The following is a 16,249-nucleotide window of genomic DNA, read 5'->3' as shown; positions in this document are numbered from 1 at the left end:
CAAATAAAATATTATTCCTTTTGCCTATAAGGCTTAGAGTTGCAGGAATTTGAAGTTCAATTTTGAAGTTCAGAGTGATGTACATTTTCAAGAAATTGTCCCCTGGTTAATATTTTCAGGAGGACACAGGATGGCTTGAAGTCACATGAGGAGAACAACATAAACCACTAAGAAAACTAAAGGGACATTTCTTATCTGCTAGCCTACAACCCACTCAATTTTCTTCCATCTAGATGCTTGCAAACCCGAGAGATGACCCTGAACTTCGTTCCAGACACGAAGAGCAGACAGTGCCAGGATCAGAATTCCGATCTCCTGACTTTCAACCCCAGGAGGATTTCAACTCTACCAAGTTATAGACGTGCATCTTTGTGAGATGCACTTTTCTCATGACTACTGGAAGAAAGGGCGGATTTAAATTCAAGTGAAATGAGAGTCCACCAGCTGATGAAACTTCCGAGGTCCATTGTACCCCACCCGGTCCCTTTCGGGGGTCCACGTGCCACCCAGGCATCGTGGACGCCACAGTGCCGTACCTGGTGTGGGGAGGAGTACCTCTTTTCATACGTCAGCCGGTTCCCTTCGATGGAGAATCGGAACCCTTTCCGCCTGATGCTGTCTTCCGATTCGGATTTGTGGAATTCGTCCTCGTCCTTCTCCTCCCCGCCAGACTGCTCTTTCTGTTTCCTTTTCTTCCTCCGATTCCTTCTCTCCTTCGCGCTCTTGGAGCTCAGCTTGGAGGCTTCGGAGGAGCTGCGCGAGAGGCCGCCCGCCGTGCTGGCTTCTCGGGAGTGCTCGGAGCCCGTGGCGGCGGCTGCCTGCTGCAAGGGGGACATGGTTTACAGAAGGGTTATCGTTCTTTCCCGAGTCCCTGGATGGGGCAAATGGTTAGCGCCCTCTGCTGCTAACTAGCAAGTTGTCCACTCAAGACCACCTAGAGGGTCCTTGGAAGAGAGACCCTCCTTCTGAGGAGTCAGCCACTGAAATCCCCAGGGAGCTTATTTCTACTCTGCCAGAGAGGGGGGTCCCCACGAGCCAGGGTCCACTCCAAGACAATGGATTCAACATCGCCCAAGAGGCTGCCTGGCGTTTTAAAAACTGCAATTGTCTGACTAAACCTGACTTCGAAGCAGCCCTGAAAATAGGGGTCATTTTTTTTAAAACTTCCACTTAATGAAGGCTTTCAGATGATTTGATTTTCTGTGTGTTAACATTTATTATGTCTGTCTTATGCTTCACAGGACACATATTTCAAGATGATCAATCAGGCTTCAACAGGGACATAAGTGCATATTACTTTTTGAGATTTGATTTCCTCTAGACATTGACGTTTAATTATCATGGCCTTCTTTGATCTGAAAAAGAAACCGGAGCCTGTCAGAAAATTGGAGGAGTTGCTTTGGCAGAGTGAGCTAAAGACCTGGCGCTCCTTCTCCAGTTACCAACCTTGGTTTGTCCAATAGCTTCGAGGATGCTCCCACTGCAGGAGCAGAAGGTAATCAAATCCCCCTTCCTCCCTCTTTGATAGCTCTCTACCCAGAAACATGGAAGAGGAGGGATCAAAGTTTTCCTGTTAAGCAAGACTAGACTTTCACCAATTCTTTGAAAATCATTTCCATTGTCTTCAACTCACCACTGGATCTCACTGGCCCCAAAGAGCATGGGTTCAAAACAGCATTTTTTTTTAATAATTTTATCACAGCTCATACTGGTACACATTGGCAGTTGTTTACAACATTCATTTTCTCCCCATAGTCCTCTCAATACGAGATGATCTGTTAACTCAACAGTTAAGCACTCTGCTGCTAATCAATAGGTTGGTAGCTCAAATCTGCCATTGGCTGCCAAAAAAGTAAAAGAGAGAGAAAGGCCAGGTAATCTCCTGGCTATAAAAATTACAGGTTGCCTTCAAAGCCCACGGAGCAGTTCTATACCACCCAGCACATTGGCTATGTGGCGGAAGAGACTCCACGACAGCACGGCAAGGCCAGCCTTTGTCGTTGTGTAGGCTCTCACTTCAATGGGCTTCAGAGATTATGGTCCCTTCTGAATATAGTGAAGGCCGAGGGCAAGGCTCATGGTGCAGGTCTACTAGCATTACTTTCCCAGCAGCCCACGCTCACGTCATGTGTCTGTGTCCCATGCGGTATTTCTTACAGTCTTTCAAACTTTCACATGATGCTGCCCAGACATTCGGAAGATTAGAGTACAATGTAAACCCACCTTCTAGGTGTAGTAGGAAACCCAAAAGATAATAGTACTTGTCTTTTTCTTTCTTTGAGATTTGTTTGATTGTTGTGATCTGGAACAAATCCACAATGTCTACAAGGTGTGCTTGTCCTGGGAACCTGTAACTAGATCGCTGTTCCCCAAAGCAATCCCCCTCTTCAGAAAGGGCAGTGCGTCTTTTCACATGCTAAGGAGAACATGCCAGGGAGAAGGCAGTGTCTGCTGTCAGGTGCCAGCAAGTCGGTTCCAACTGGGAGTCAAAGGGAGGTGCTCATGCTCACTGCCATCAAGTAGATTGCCGACTCATAGCAACTCTGCAGGACAGGGAAGTTCCCCATTCCCCCCCACCCACCCCTACCTACGAGTTTCTGAGACAGTAACTCTACGGGAGGGAGGAGAAAGTCCTTTCTTTCTCACAAGGAGTGAGTGGTGGTTTCGACCGGCTATGATGATCATAGATCAATGTATAACCAAGGCTCCTTAAAGACAGTGATTAAAACCAAAACTCAACTGGCGACCAGAGTCCATTTCAGCTCACAGTAAGCCTATAGGCCAAGGTAGAACGGCCCCTGTGGGTTTCCAAGACTTTTCACAGGAGTAGAAAGCCTTGTCTTTCTACTCTGGAGCTGCTGGTGGGTTTGAAGTGCCAGCCTTGCATAGAAGTGCCCCATAGGGGTGACTTAGCTTTAGTCTCTATGGAAGCAGACTGCCAGGTTCGTCTCTCATGGAGGCCCTAGGTGGCTTTGAGCAACCTTTTTTTTGGGTTAGCAGGCAGTACTTAATCCAAATGTAAAACTCCTAATTCCATCAACTTCTTCTCTGTACTCTCAAACATTTGTCTGCCTCTCCCTTTTTCTTCAGACATTTCATAATAAAACACAAAGCAAACACAAAAGATGAAGGGCCCTGCGGCGACACCAGGCACATTTGTGGTGGCAAACTCACGTGTGCTGCCTCCTGTTGCTTTTTAAGTTGTTCGAGAATCTGCTGAAATTCAGCCTCTTTCTGCTCTGCCTCTTCCATGGTGGCCTGATTCTGTTCTTCATAGGCCATGGCCACCACGGCCAGGATCAAGTTTATCAGGTAGAATGAGCCCAAGAAGATGACCAGCACAAAAAATATCATGTATGTTTTCCCAGCAGCACGTAATGTCTAGAAAAAGAGAATATCAGAATTATTTTTTTCAGTTTACTTTTCCTAACTGGTGGCTTCAACTTTCCAATTGTGTGTCTCACTGGATTCTGGTTAGATATTAATTATGTTGGTCACATATCCTCTTACTCCTTTACCTGTCTCCTCCTTAACATCCTCCTCAACTTTCTCTTCTGACTTGGGCGTTCACTCTCTCACCTCTAGAAAGTCATTCTTGGATTCACCAAGAAGAAGAGGGAGTTGATAAAAAACACAATGGAGGTGTCCATCACAGAGGAGGTCAAGGAAGAGGCAGATGTTTTCTTTCCACATCTACCATTCATTTTTAATCCTCTCCCATCTGAGGGTAGTGTTTGAGGTCTTGGGTAAGACTGAGGGGAGGTCCTATTTGTGAATGGTTAGAAAGAGCATTTGAGCCAAGGTGAAATGGGAGAAGATTTCCGCCTGCTAGCACAGAGCTAAACCTGTGTTTAGTGAGTAGGGTAGAGGTACTCAAATCCCCTGATTTCAAGCTGGTGGAGCAGTGGTTAAGCATTTGGCTGCTAACTGAAAGGTGGGTGGTTGGAGCCCACTAAAAACCTGTTCCTGGAAAATACAGGGAATCCAGGACGGATGAGCCCTATAGGACCAGTGGTGTGAGTGGCAAAACAGGGAGGATAAAGGGAGAATGGGTAGGAAAGAGGGAACCCATTACATGGAACTGTATGTGACCTCCTCCCTGGGGGACAGACAACCGAAAAGTGGGTGAAAGGAGACATCCGACAGGGCAAGCTATGACAAAATACCCATTTATAAACTATCAAGGGCTCATGAGGGAGGGGGGAGCGGGGAGGGAGGGGAAAAATGAGGACCTAATGTCGGGGGTTTAAATGGAGAGAAAATGTTTTGAGAAACGATGTACAAATGCGCTTTACACAATTGATGTGTGTATGGATTGCGATAACAGTTGTATGAGCCCCTAATAAAGTGTTAAAAAAAACCCAAAAAAACAAAAAAACCCTGTTCCTGTACAGATCATAGCCTTGGAACCCCTAGGAGGGATTCGACTCTATCGTACAAGGCTGCTCATTGTTGGAATCAACTCCAGGGCAACAGGTCTGGCTTTGTTCCCCCCTCTCCATCATATTATGCTGTGGTTTGGGTTTCATAGCAGAATTGATTTTCATGCTCACTTCTACTTAAATGCAGTATGTGTCTACTCAAGTTCTCACCAGTTGGTAAAGATTTTCCCAAAAGTCCTGAGTCATCAGTCGAAACAGGGACAAGAAAGCCCAGCTGAAAGTATCAAAGCTGGTATAGCCGTAATTGGGGTTTCTACCAGCTTTCACACACATGTAGCCTTCTGGACACTGGCTGTAAACAGGGCAAAATGAAGTGTTACATAGTGGGTTCTGATGTCTTTTTAGCATCTTTCCAAGAAGATTTGCTACTTCAAGTAATAATAAATAACATAGTTTTCAACCTGACAATATAATTTGACTAACCATTAAACAATTTAGCTTTCCATATTTTCAAATGCTTTCATAGTACTTACAAAACTATTTTTCCATTGACCAATTAGCATTTTAATATATGTCACTTTCATTTGTCCTACTATCATTTCCAGAGCAGATTTATAGTCACGTAGTCTTATACCAAATCATACCACCATTGCTTCCTTTTTTTGAAACATAAAATTATAAATATCTAAGTAATACTTCACATAATTAGTCTCACTTATTGAAAATTAAAATGAAAAGTTAGTTGTTTATTTTTTTCAGCTGCTATAAGAAGAGGGAGAAATACAAATACTTATATAGACAAACACATATGCATTATTAACTTACCCTGCATCAGAGCTATTTCCACATAGGAGTGCATCTAAAAAACCCTCCAAGAAATAATGGTATCCTGTTTGGAGAAAAAAAACAGTGACATGAGAAACATTTGCATCATTAAAAACACTAGCAGGAGAACAAAAAGAGTAGGTTCCACTTGTAGGTTTCCTTGAGCAATTTTATACATACTTATAATTTAAACATATAGTATAATTAATTCTGAGACACGTGATTTCTGTTACTTCTCCCTCCAAATACTAGGTGTTACTTTAAGGGGGGGCAGGGGGAGGGGGTAAACATTTACTAATGCAAAGTGTTTCCTCATTATAAACATCAAACTAACGATAACCACAGATGCCTACATAATATTTTCAAAAGATATCAGTGCTTTTCCATGATCCACATGAAAAATGAAATGCAAAACTGTAAAAAAGATAAGAATGAGAGGAAGCTCTCTGCCCTCTCAAAACAATAACACATGTCAAGACAAAGGGGCTGTATGTTTTTTCTGATTGTCTATTGTTTTTTCACACTATTTATGAGTGAAAAATAATTAAATGTGATATGCATTCTACCAGTTTCCAGGATGTGTGATAGGCAGTTTACAGTAAAAGCTTTGGCATTAGCTACCAAATTTGGTATTTGTTTCCTTATATAATACTACTTTTCAAATATAAGAACAATATTTCTCTGTAAGTCTCACTTGCCCTTTATAAACTCAACAAAAGCAATCTACTAAAGTCTTAGCCTCCTGAAGTCATGGGATGTTACATTTCCCCTGCCTCTACCCCATATCTCATAAGACATTCCATGATTACCATTTAATGGAATATATTTGCATAGCGCTTTAGAATTTCCAAAGGGCTTTCACTTATTTTATCTCACTCCAGGGGCTCAATCGCCATGGAAAGAATGCACAGCAAATGACATTTCTATAATTATTTCTTTCTAGCTAAATTCTTCAGCTTCTCACATGATGACACAATAGAAAGCAGCATTTAAGAGTAAACACTAGGATAAGTATGAGTTAAATCATTAAATGCATGTGCAAACGCTTACTAAAATGATTAACGAAGCTCTTCTTTAAAATTAGTTCTAAGAACATAAATATTCAATTATTTCAAGTCCAGGGGGAAAGAAACACCAAATGAAAACATCGTCTTAAGTAGCTAAACATGGATTAACTAGGACTTTATTTTAAGAGCCCACAACCCAAGTTTTCCATTCTCCTTCCCGGGTGCAAGAACAAGCACACACAACAGCATTTCTTACTTGGTTCTACTGACATGGAGCAAAAAACATATGGCATCTTAAAGGGCAAACGCTCATATGATTTGCACTCAACTGCTGATCTAATGGTTGGCAGTTTGAACCCACCCTGTGGTACTGCAGAGGAAAAGTCCTGGTGATCTGTTTCCATTAAGATTACTGCCAAGAAACTCTAATGGAGCAGTTCTGGTTTGTAACAACTCAATGGCAACTAACAACAACAATTCTTACTTGCATCTTGAATATATGATTTCCAGTCAAAGTCATAATGAGTCTCATTTACAAGTGTGCCATTGTAATCCGTAGTTACATTCCTCTCTATAGTATGCTCCTCCAGGGAAGCATTGGTGGGAGGCCATTGTACACACTTATTCCTCAGGTTGCCCATGAAGAGCTGGAGTCCTATCAGGGCAAAGACACTCAGACAGAACACAGTCAGGATCATGACGTCAGAGAGCTTCTTCACCGACTGGATCAGGGCCCCCACGATGGTCTTCAGGCCTGAAAGAAAGGAGATTACAATGCATTTTAAAACATATCCGAGATACGAAATCATCACACAAATTTCTCAAAAGCCCAGAATCCAGGCATAAGTCCACATTCGGTGGCAACACTCATGGAAGAGCCCCAGTACAGGGAAGGCTGAAGGGCTCATGGAGATGGACGCCTCAGACAATGAAATAAAAATCCATACACATCCCATCATTTTGAGAGAAGATCATGAGAAACTCATGGTATTCAGAAAACCTATAATAATGTAAAAGGTGAACGATTTATTTGCTCGGAAGAGAAACTGGAGTATCTCTTCTTTTTGTTCATGAATTTTTGTCCTACACAATATGTAGGGTGAGTTGTCAGTATACTAACAAAATGAGTATATATTTTGAAGTTCCTCTTTAGAGTTGAAAATTTTATCTAGAAAACTGTAGGCAGTTCAATGTATAATTGCCCCTTAGGATCATAAATTCTCCATTCAGATTCATGCTACTCTTCACTAGGTTTTATTAGCAAACTTAGTGTGTACACAGCTGTCTATGTCTATAATAAATATGAAGATGTTTGTTGGTGCATTTAATAGGGAACAAATCCTTGGTTCAAATGACATGTAGATAAACAAAACAAAATAAACACAAATGGCATTGTCTGAGTGCAAACAACAAAGACTGTTGTAGCATCTCCTGCAAGAAACTATTATGCCCTAAGCTGGACCACAAAATGTGAAAAGAGAAAAAAAAACTTATCTCTAGATAGTAGGAATCATTTTCTGTGTGACACCTGGTCTAATGACTCCCCGTTTTCTGTAAGACTAGAAGTAAAGCAAAGATATTGATGCTCAAAAGACATGCATTCCGTGTCAGCATATAACCTCGCTCTCACCTGGAATGACGGAGATGGTTTTCAGTGCTCGGAGAACTCTGAATGTTCTTAATGCGGAGACATTGCCCAGGTCTACAAACTCTGTCACATATCTGTAGTCGGGGAGTTCACACACAAACACAGTAATAAGATACAAACAAAGAGGTCCGGGCACAAGGAACTTTATTCTCTAACAATATACACTTTACCTTGAATTCCAGAAATAATTTTCAAAGCTTTCAAGACTCTGAAAGTGTGAGGATCTTAAAAAAAATTCCTAAGTTTATATATTCTGTTATGTACCAGTAAAAGTAAATCGGGCTTATTCAAGATTTAAACAGAATTTAGATATTTTGTTGCTGTCTTTTCTAAAGATCTCTTTGCTGGGTTTTTAAGTCATAAATACATAAAGTAACACCTTAGCTATGAAAAGCCATCACTCTGACCTTACAAACAAAATATATGGCCATAAAAACAAAAAAAATCAAACTCAGTGCCCTCAAGTTGATTTTTACTCATAGTGACCCCACAGGCCAGGGTAGAACAGCCCCTGTGGGCTTCTGAGCCTGTAACTTTTTCCGGGAGTAGAAAGCACAGCGTTTACATTGCTGTCGCTGCTTTGGAAAGCAAGGTATTCAACATTCCCCTTTACTTGGGAGAAGGAACAACAACAACCACAGCAAAATAGAGAAAGAAGTCTTGGCTGTCGTGTCACGTTTCAGCCAGGAGAAAAAAACAGATGAAATCACCCCACAGAAATCTAAAAGGCAGATTGCTGTTCTGCATATAATACATTTTACTTGGGGTAGCTTTTCACTGGAAGTGAGTCAAATGAAGAACAATGTTTTCGAGACCCAATGCTGCTCTGCCATTGGTGTTGGCTCATTTTCAAGAAGCAGAGCCCCCACGATGCCTCCTTTTGAGTTATCGCCAGTAAGAGTGGTGAAAACGGGCTCCTACTGATGAGACCTGGAATTCAGATGGCCAAGGCAGCAGTTGGAATTCCGAGTGTGCCAGGGCATCTGCTCCTCCTCTTGTGCATCTTCTGTAGGCAGCCAAGAAAGAGACCTCCTGGGCAGAAGGGTGAAGGCACGTAGCATTGGTCCAGATTCCTCCACCTACTCTACGTTCACCGACAGGTCTCCCCCACTACCTAATGGACAGGGTTTCGATGAAACCTCCCAGAAGTGGAGGTGGCATAAGGTGAAGGAGTATTTCATTTACGTGGGAAAATTTTCTGCGGATTCCCAGACTCCAAAAAACAGCCTACCAAGTAACACACAAAAACATACATGATGAGGATTGGTACGAAAGTGTGGCTACCATGATTTCAGTTCATACACATGCTGGATTATTCCAAACAAAACATGTTTCAGTGATTGATGGATGGCTACTGACAAGTTTGCTCAATATACCAGCCTTAGTCTCTTTACAATGCTTTAAACAACAGCAACAACAAAACCCAAACAAACAGCCAACCAACCAATCAAACAACAAAGACTAAGCAAAGGAGTGCCTTTCAAGGGTTTCTCCTAGCACAGTGAGATTCAAAGCAGAGATGTCAGCTTAGAAGGCTATGGAAACTTTTTCTGGGTTTCTCTAGGGGGAATCTTGATAGATTTTCTCAACAAACACAAGATGACCATGGAGACTTATTAGGCAGCAGTGATAGAAAAAAGAGACTTGCAATACCGAGGAAGCCTTGCCTATCCTAACAATGCAATGGCAGCGAGCGCTGTCTGATAAGACGTCTGCTGGGAAATCTTAGCCCAGCCATCCTACAGCCTGGCCTGGCTCCATTAGCCCTTTGTTGTTGTTGTTCTCAAAACTCAAGGAACCTTGAAAAGGAAAATAAGTTTTATCCCTCAAGGATGCCTTAACCACCGTTTTGATGGGATGTAACTTAAAATTCTTCAGGGGAGGGTTGTAGAGATGGAAACACTACCTCAGAAGTGGTTAGACCTAAATAGAAAATATGCCAAGAAAATAAATAGCTTTCACATTTTAATATGTTTAATAAAAGTTCCTATGATTTTGTAGCCATCCACTTGGACTTACCCTAGTAACACGAGCACAGAGTCAAGGCAGGAATGAAATGATAAAGACACAGCCCAGAGCATGGAGTCATCACGTATGTGCAGTGTGGTTCTCGGGGAGCAACTTGGCAATGGAACTTGCTGCTGGACGTCTGTGCAAGCTGTCTCTTTCACAGTTAACTGCCCAAAAAACCCTCACCAAATTCTAGTTTCACTTTTCAACTTTGTTTTGTGACAGTGAAAATCAGAAGAGTTTCCGTGAGGGACAATAGGGTTTTGTATTGTAGGCCTTTCATGAGATCTAAGGAAGTAAAGCAAACTTCTCAAAAGCAGGGGATGTGGGGACCTTTCCTCCTGTCACTGAGGCAATTCTGACTTATAGGGACACCCTATAGGACAGGGTGGAACTGTCTCCCCGTTTTTTGAGACTGTAAATCACTACAGGAGTAGGAAAGTCTCATTGTTCTCCCACAGAGCAGCTGGTGGTTTTGAACTGCTGACCTTGAGACTAACAGTCAAATGTGGAACCACTGCAACCAGAGCTCCTAGGGGATACCAGCAGTTATGTCTAAATAGTCTCCCATTGGTTTGTGAATCTCTTTTTCCTTGAGGAAATGTACTAGTCTCCAAAACTTGTGTATTTGGATACGTAGGCGCCTCTGAGAGGCACAAATACTTAAGTATTTGACTTGTCACTGAGCTTTGACCCCACCTAGAAGTGCAGTGGAAGAAAGAAAGACTTGGCATCTTTTGCCAAAAGGTCGTACATCGCCTTGAAAACACTGAGGAATACACTTCTACTCTGGGCATAAGGGGCCTCTGTCAGCCAGAACAGCTTCCATGGTCACTGGCTTTGTTTTCGTTTTGGAGATGAACAGTAAATAAAGATAAGAAGATTATATGGAGGTTCAAGAAAGAGAGCTACACACACACAGACACACACACACACACATATACACACACAGACTGATGAAAGAATATAGGAAGTAAGAAAGGCGAAGGTTATCAGGAGAAAAATAGAAAGAACAAGAATGTGCATTTATGTCTTAAAAATAATTTTGCTCATGAAATAATAAGTTAATATATTATACTGTCTTGTTTTCTTTTTGTTTGATTTGTATGATGTCATTAGCAGTCTATGTTTTCTTTTCAATCGAAGTTTAAAAAATGTTAGAGGAAGCTAACAGAATTATTTGGGGTATAGTTTTTTAAAAACCATTTTCACGTATGTACTATGAATATATGCTTTTTCACATTAGCTCTGTGTGTGTGTGTGTGTGTGTGTGTCTGTGTGTGTTTGCATGCTGGAAAAGTAGTATTATGAAATTTACTGAAAAATGTAGCTTGAATCATTTCGACTACTGCCACAACTTCATTCTAAAGTGAAAGGCCACTCTATTTTTTGTTGTGTTAAATTTAAATCCAAATAGATGTATGTATAGATTGTGATAAGGGTTGTATAAACCCCATGACTCAATTACTCCCTCAACACAAGAACACTTTGTTCTAACAATCCAGCATTCTGTGATGTTCACCTTCCCTACACAATTGCTGAAGACAGAATGGGTGCCTAAGCAAATGTGGTGAAGAAAGCTGATGCTGCCTGGCTATCAAAAGATAGAGCGTCTGGGGTCTTAAAGGCTTGAGGATAAACAAGCGGCCATCTAGCTGAGAAGCAACAAAGCCCACATGGAAGAAGCACACCAGTTTATGTGGTCATGAGGTATCGATGAGATTGGGTACCAGGCAACTAAGACCCAGAACAAAATCATACCCAAGGAGATTGGGGGAGGGGGGCATGGAGTGGAGACACAATGCCCATCTGTAGACAATTGGATATCCCCTACAGAAGGGTCATAGGGAAGAAATGAGCCAATCAGCGGGCAGTATAGCACCGATGAAATACACAACTTTCCTCTAGTTCTTTGGTGCTTCTTCACCTCATGACCTCAATTCTACCTTACAAATCAGATTAGACCAGAACAAGCACACTGCTACAGACAAGAGCCCACATCACAGAGAATCCAGGATAGATAATCACCCCCCGCCCCCGCAGGGCCAACAATGAGAGTAGAGATACCTGGAGGAATAGGGGAGGGTGGGGGGAGAAAGGGGGAATCGATCACAAGGATCAACCTAGAACCCCCTCCCAGGGGGACAAACAATGGAAAAGTGGGTGAAGGGCGATGGAGGACAATGTAAGATATGAAAACAATAATCTATAACTCATCAAGGGTTCGTGAGGGAGGGTGGGTGGGGGAGGGAGGGGAAGAAATGGGGAGCTGATATCAGGAGCTCAAGTGGGAAGAGAATGCTTTGAAAATGATGATGGCAGCATATGAGCAAATGTGTTTGACACACTGGATGAATGTATGGATTGTGATAAGAGAGGTAAGAGCCCTCAATAAAAGTATTTAATAACTATAAATATATATTTGAAACATTTAAAAATAGTTATACGAGACCCAAATAAATTTATTAAAAAAAGAAAAATACATTTGAAGCCCCCAAATTTAAATCCAGTCTAAATTTCTCATCAATAATTATTTACAAGCATAAGCACTTCTTGAACACACAAAGTTTCACCAAAAAAAGGTACTTACGCAAATGTAATGACAGTGAAATCAAGCCAGTTCCAAGGATCTCGAAGAAAAGTAAAGTCTTCTAAGCAGAAGCCCCTTGCAATAATTTTTATGAGTGATTCAAATGTATATATTCCTGTGAAGGTGTATCTGAAGAGAAGCATCCAAAAGAAGTTATAAAGTAATACTTTTTCTCTGATAGCATATCTATTTTTATAATTCTATCAGTGGAATAGATGACTACTAAAAAGGAATTTTACCAAATTGATTAATTGTCATAGAAATGTGACATAATGAGTTGTTTAAAATATCCGAAGAGTGGTATGAGAATACTGTTGAATATAATCTGTCTAGCAACTGTCTGAAATATCTGGGTATTGATGTGAATGAATAGAGCCCAGGAGAACTATTGAGTATACTCAGGTGATTCACAATAATACTCCTACTCTTCACTTATGACATGTTGAGGCACTAAACTCCAGGCTCACAGAGCATGTCAGTGTTAAAGTACAAATGGAGGAAGGCCATACCAGATCGCAAAGTGAAGAATAAGGATATTGGATAGCTTCCAAATGTCATCATTACATAACTGCCAAATTTCACTCTTACATAACTGCCAAGCCACTAAGACTTATTGCTCAGCCAAACTGGCAAGTAACCTTCAAATCACGGCCAGCATGAGTCTCACCTCATGAGTTGGTGTGTGAGACAGCGAGATATACATTGTTAATGTACAAAATAATAGGTAGTCAGTTTTTACTACTGCAAATACGAAATATCAGGTGAGATGATGTTGTGAGGAATAGGTATACTGCAGAAGCACAAAACTCTTTTCTTTTTGAGGTAAGAGACACCAACTCAATTATGTTTTAAGAATTAGGGAATAATTCTAAGTTTTCTAAGATGATAGGTGAATTTGGTTGAAAAACGACTTCATCCAACTTCATAAAAAATGACTTCATCAAATTCAGGTGGCTCATTCTGCAGTCATTGAGGTTGAAATTACATTTAAGGTGGGGGAATTGCTAATTCAGACACTTGGGTGTTTCCAAAACTTGAATGCTATATTCAAAGATGGGGTGGTAAGGTGATTACATACAATCACGAAAAAGGGGCATGAAGACCTGTAGGGCCTCACTAGTTAACGCCAATACTGCAAAATTCATATTTTTTGCTAGTTTTATTAGTTCCTTGAGCATCTTTTGTGCTTCTTGATGAGCTCCAGCTGCAAATTTCAAAAGCAGAGCTCCTAGGGAATCCCTCTTTGGTTGTTTGAAGGATCAGCAACCTTAGAGTAAGAAGGTTTGCACTGCTAATGTGATCAGAGGAGTGACCCCCAAAGGGGCACACTATTAGAGTACCCACAGTGTTGATGATCACAAAGTTGGCTCTCTGCTCTCAAAGGCCTACCATGAATTGGGAGCATTTTGTCATGCTTTTGAATTCTGAACATGCTACCCGAACTTTGAGTTCAATTAATTTTGTACTCAATCTACTGAAGTGTTAAGTTCTAAAAGCCATAATTTAAAAATTCCCTACTCCCCAACCATTCCTGGTGCCCACACTTGAACACTACTCTGTCTGACATCGAGTGGAGGCACCTAAGAGAAAGAATAGCTTAGTGAGCATCAGCAATGACTTCTTGCCGCATTTGTGGGTTTCTTTTAGCGCACTGTATTCATAACTCACTATACTCAGAAACCAACGTCCACCATATTGGATCTTTGCTCACATTGGCTTTGGCCACTGCAGGTCCTAAAGGAAAGGTGAGTTGTGCAAGAGCGATGGGCTCTGCTGTCCAGCAGGTACAAGTAAAGGAGAAATATCAGCAGACCTGAGCGCCAAGGACTGCTTCGTCCCACTGTGGAACTGAGTCCAGAAAAAGCTGTCATAAAAATGCTCTCCAGCTCTTTCTAATGGCTGCATCCAGACATGATTTCAAAATCCCAAACAAGGATCTCTCTCTTTCTCTACTTCTCTCCATCTCTTAAACAACCTGAAATAACACGAACTTACTCTACATTCTTTGTCCAGTCAGGAGGATTACTCATGGTCATGAACACGCAGTTTGTCAAAATAGTGCACATGATTAGCATGCTGAATAATGTAGGTGATTGTTAAGGAACACACACAGGAAAATCCGAACATTACATCAGAGAACTAACACTGAAAACTCGAGCGGCCGCTCAGCCAGGATTCGGTGGCATTTACAGGGTGGGCATGCTATGATCGAATCTCTTTCTGCTTTGGCTTCTGGAAATTTAAACTGTCGATAACAATATTATCCTCACAGAGCAGCTGTAGTGTTGCGATAATGTATGTATGAGAAAATATTTGGGAAAGCATTAGATCAATATACAAGTGTTTTTCTGCTACTCTTATTAAACCAATATCTTTACTTCTGAGGCAACTTTCATGGGAAGATTTGAAGAGTTTCAAGGCCGAAAACACTGTCTTGAATGAATTAAAGTGATTTAAATGATATATTGCTGAGGAAGGGCATACACCATCAACATTATAATTTATATAAATAGATATTACGCAATTTTGTTTAATGAATGAAAATACTTTGTAGTCAAAAGGTAGCACGATAGTAAGTGTTGGATTGCCCTAAATCAACTGAGTTTATCTGCTTGTGCAACAGTCTTGGGCAAAATTAAAAATGAGTATCTTTGAAGGCCAGGATTGAAAAATCTGTGAATATAATTAAAATTCACATAGAAAAGTGATTTTGGATAAGCTACTTGGCCTTTCTGTACCTCTGAATCAAGCTGTGTTTCATCTCATCTTAATTTTATACAATGGTGCTAATAATGCAAAGACCTCTTCCTTTTGAGGTAGATTATTTGTGTTACTCTGTGTGAAATGTTAGCAATCATGCCTGTGAATTAGTAAGTGCTATCTAAGTGTTAGCTAACATCAGTGAATATGACATAAAATTATAGAATTGAAAGAAACCTTAAAAAGTGAGTCTAATCATAACCCCCAGAAATTAGATAAAAAGGACTATGTTCTACAGGAATTCGGTAACTTGACCAAGGACTAGAACAGATTCCTGGCCATCAGGTCCAAGCATCTTTTCACTAGAACTTTCTGCCAAAAGAAAAATTTTCCATAACAGCAAAAAAGAAAGTTTTCATGAAGTGACCACATGATGGCACTAGGGACACAAATGAGAAGGAATCATCCAGATAAATGTAAAGTCTGCACATATGACTTTAATATTCCAAATCCTTCACTTTTCACCATAATGTTGTGGCCTTAAGCAATTTGTTATGGCCAGATTAAAAACCAAGTAACCTTTTCAAGTTTAGAATCATTCCATTTTAAATCAAGCAGTATGAGCTTAATAATTTCAAGTCCATTTTTCATCAAAGCTACCAAATATAATGCCAAATCAGAAATGGTGATTTCATTTTTTCCTTCACGAACATGAAATTAGTTGTAGAGTTCGCATCTATGGCACTCCCAAGGTCAAATCCCTAAAAACCAGGTGAAACACAATTTTAGGTGTTTTTTTTCACCTGCCGGGACTCTACAAAGTAGGACATTTTGCGTGGCACAGTCATAATTCAATGACTTAAATTTAGCCCATAGCCAGTATAGATTTCATTAGAAAAGTTGTTGCTTGGTTTTGCTCTGTCTTGTTTTTGTGCATGTTGTTGTCTCCGCAGGTCTGTCTGGATAGGACAGGCTGAATGAACAATCTGGAAGAGAAAACAACGGGACTGACAGTTCCGGGGGGACATGGGAGAGGGGGAGGTGGGGGGAAGGGAAGAGGTGTTAACAAACCCAGGGACAAGGGAAC

The 16,249-nt window shown here is 41.0% G+C and overlaps 1 protein-coding gene across 1 annotated transcript in view; it reads right to left on the bottom strand.

The window, feature by feature from the left end:
- Positions 1–16,249, bottom strand: part of LOC101644888 (sodium channel protein type 1 subunit alpha) — a 174,133-nt gene that overhangs the window by 65,532 nt on the left and 92,352 nt on the right. Inside the window, exons 4-11 of the mRNA XM_004703766.2 lie at positions 14,458–14,547; positions 12,463–12,591; positions 7,845–7,936; positions 6,699–6,968; positions 5,208–5,271; positions 4,593–4,734; positions 3,175–3,381; positions 537–821 (exon numbers count right to left, since the gene is read on the bottom strand). Coding sequence (XP_004703823.1) covers positions 537–821; positions 3,175–3,381; positions 4,593–4,734; positions 5,208–5,271; positions 6,699–6,968; positions 7,845–7,936; positions 12,463–12,591; positions 14,458–14,547 — 1,279 coding nt within the window. The remainder of the gene's footprint in view (positions 1–536; positions 822–3,174; positions 3,382–4,592; positions 4,735–5,207; positions 5,272–6,698; positions 6,969–7,844; positions 7,937–12,462; positions 12,592–14,457; positions 14,548–16,249) is intronic.

The sequence above is a fragment of the Echinops telfairi genome, unplaced genomic scaffold (genome assembly GCF_000313985.2).
Source record: "Echinops telfairi isolate 266 unplaced genomic scaffold, ASM31398v2 ScPeMD7_4;HRSCAF=17, whole genome shotgun sequence".
NCBI lineage: Eukaryota > Metazoa > Chordata > Mammalia > Afrosoricida > Tenrecidae > Echinops > Echinops telfairi.
This window is presented reverse-complemented; position numbering and strand designations above follow the sequence as displayed.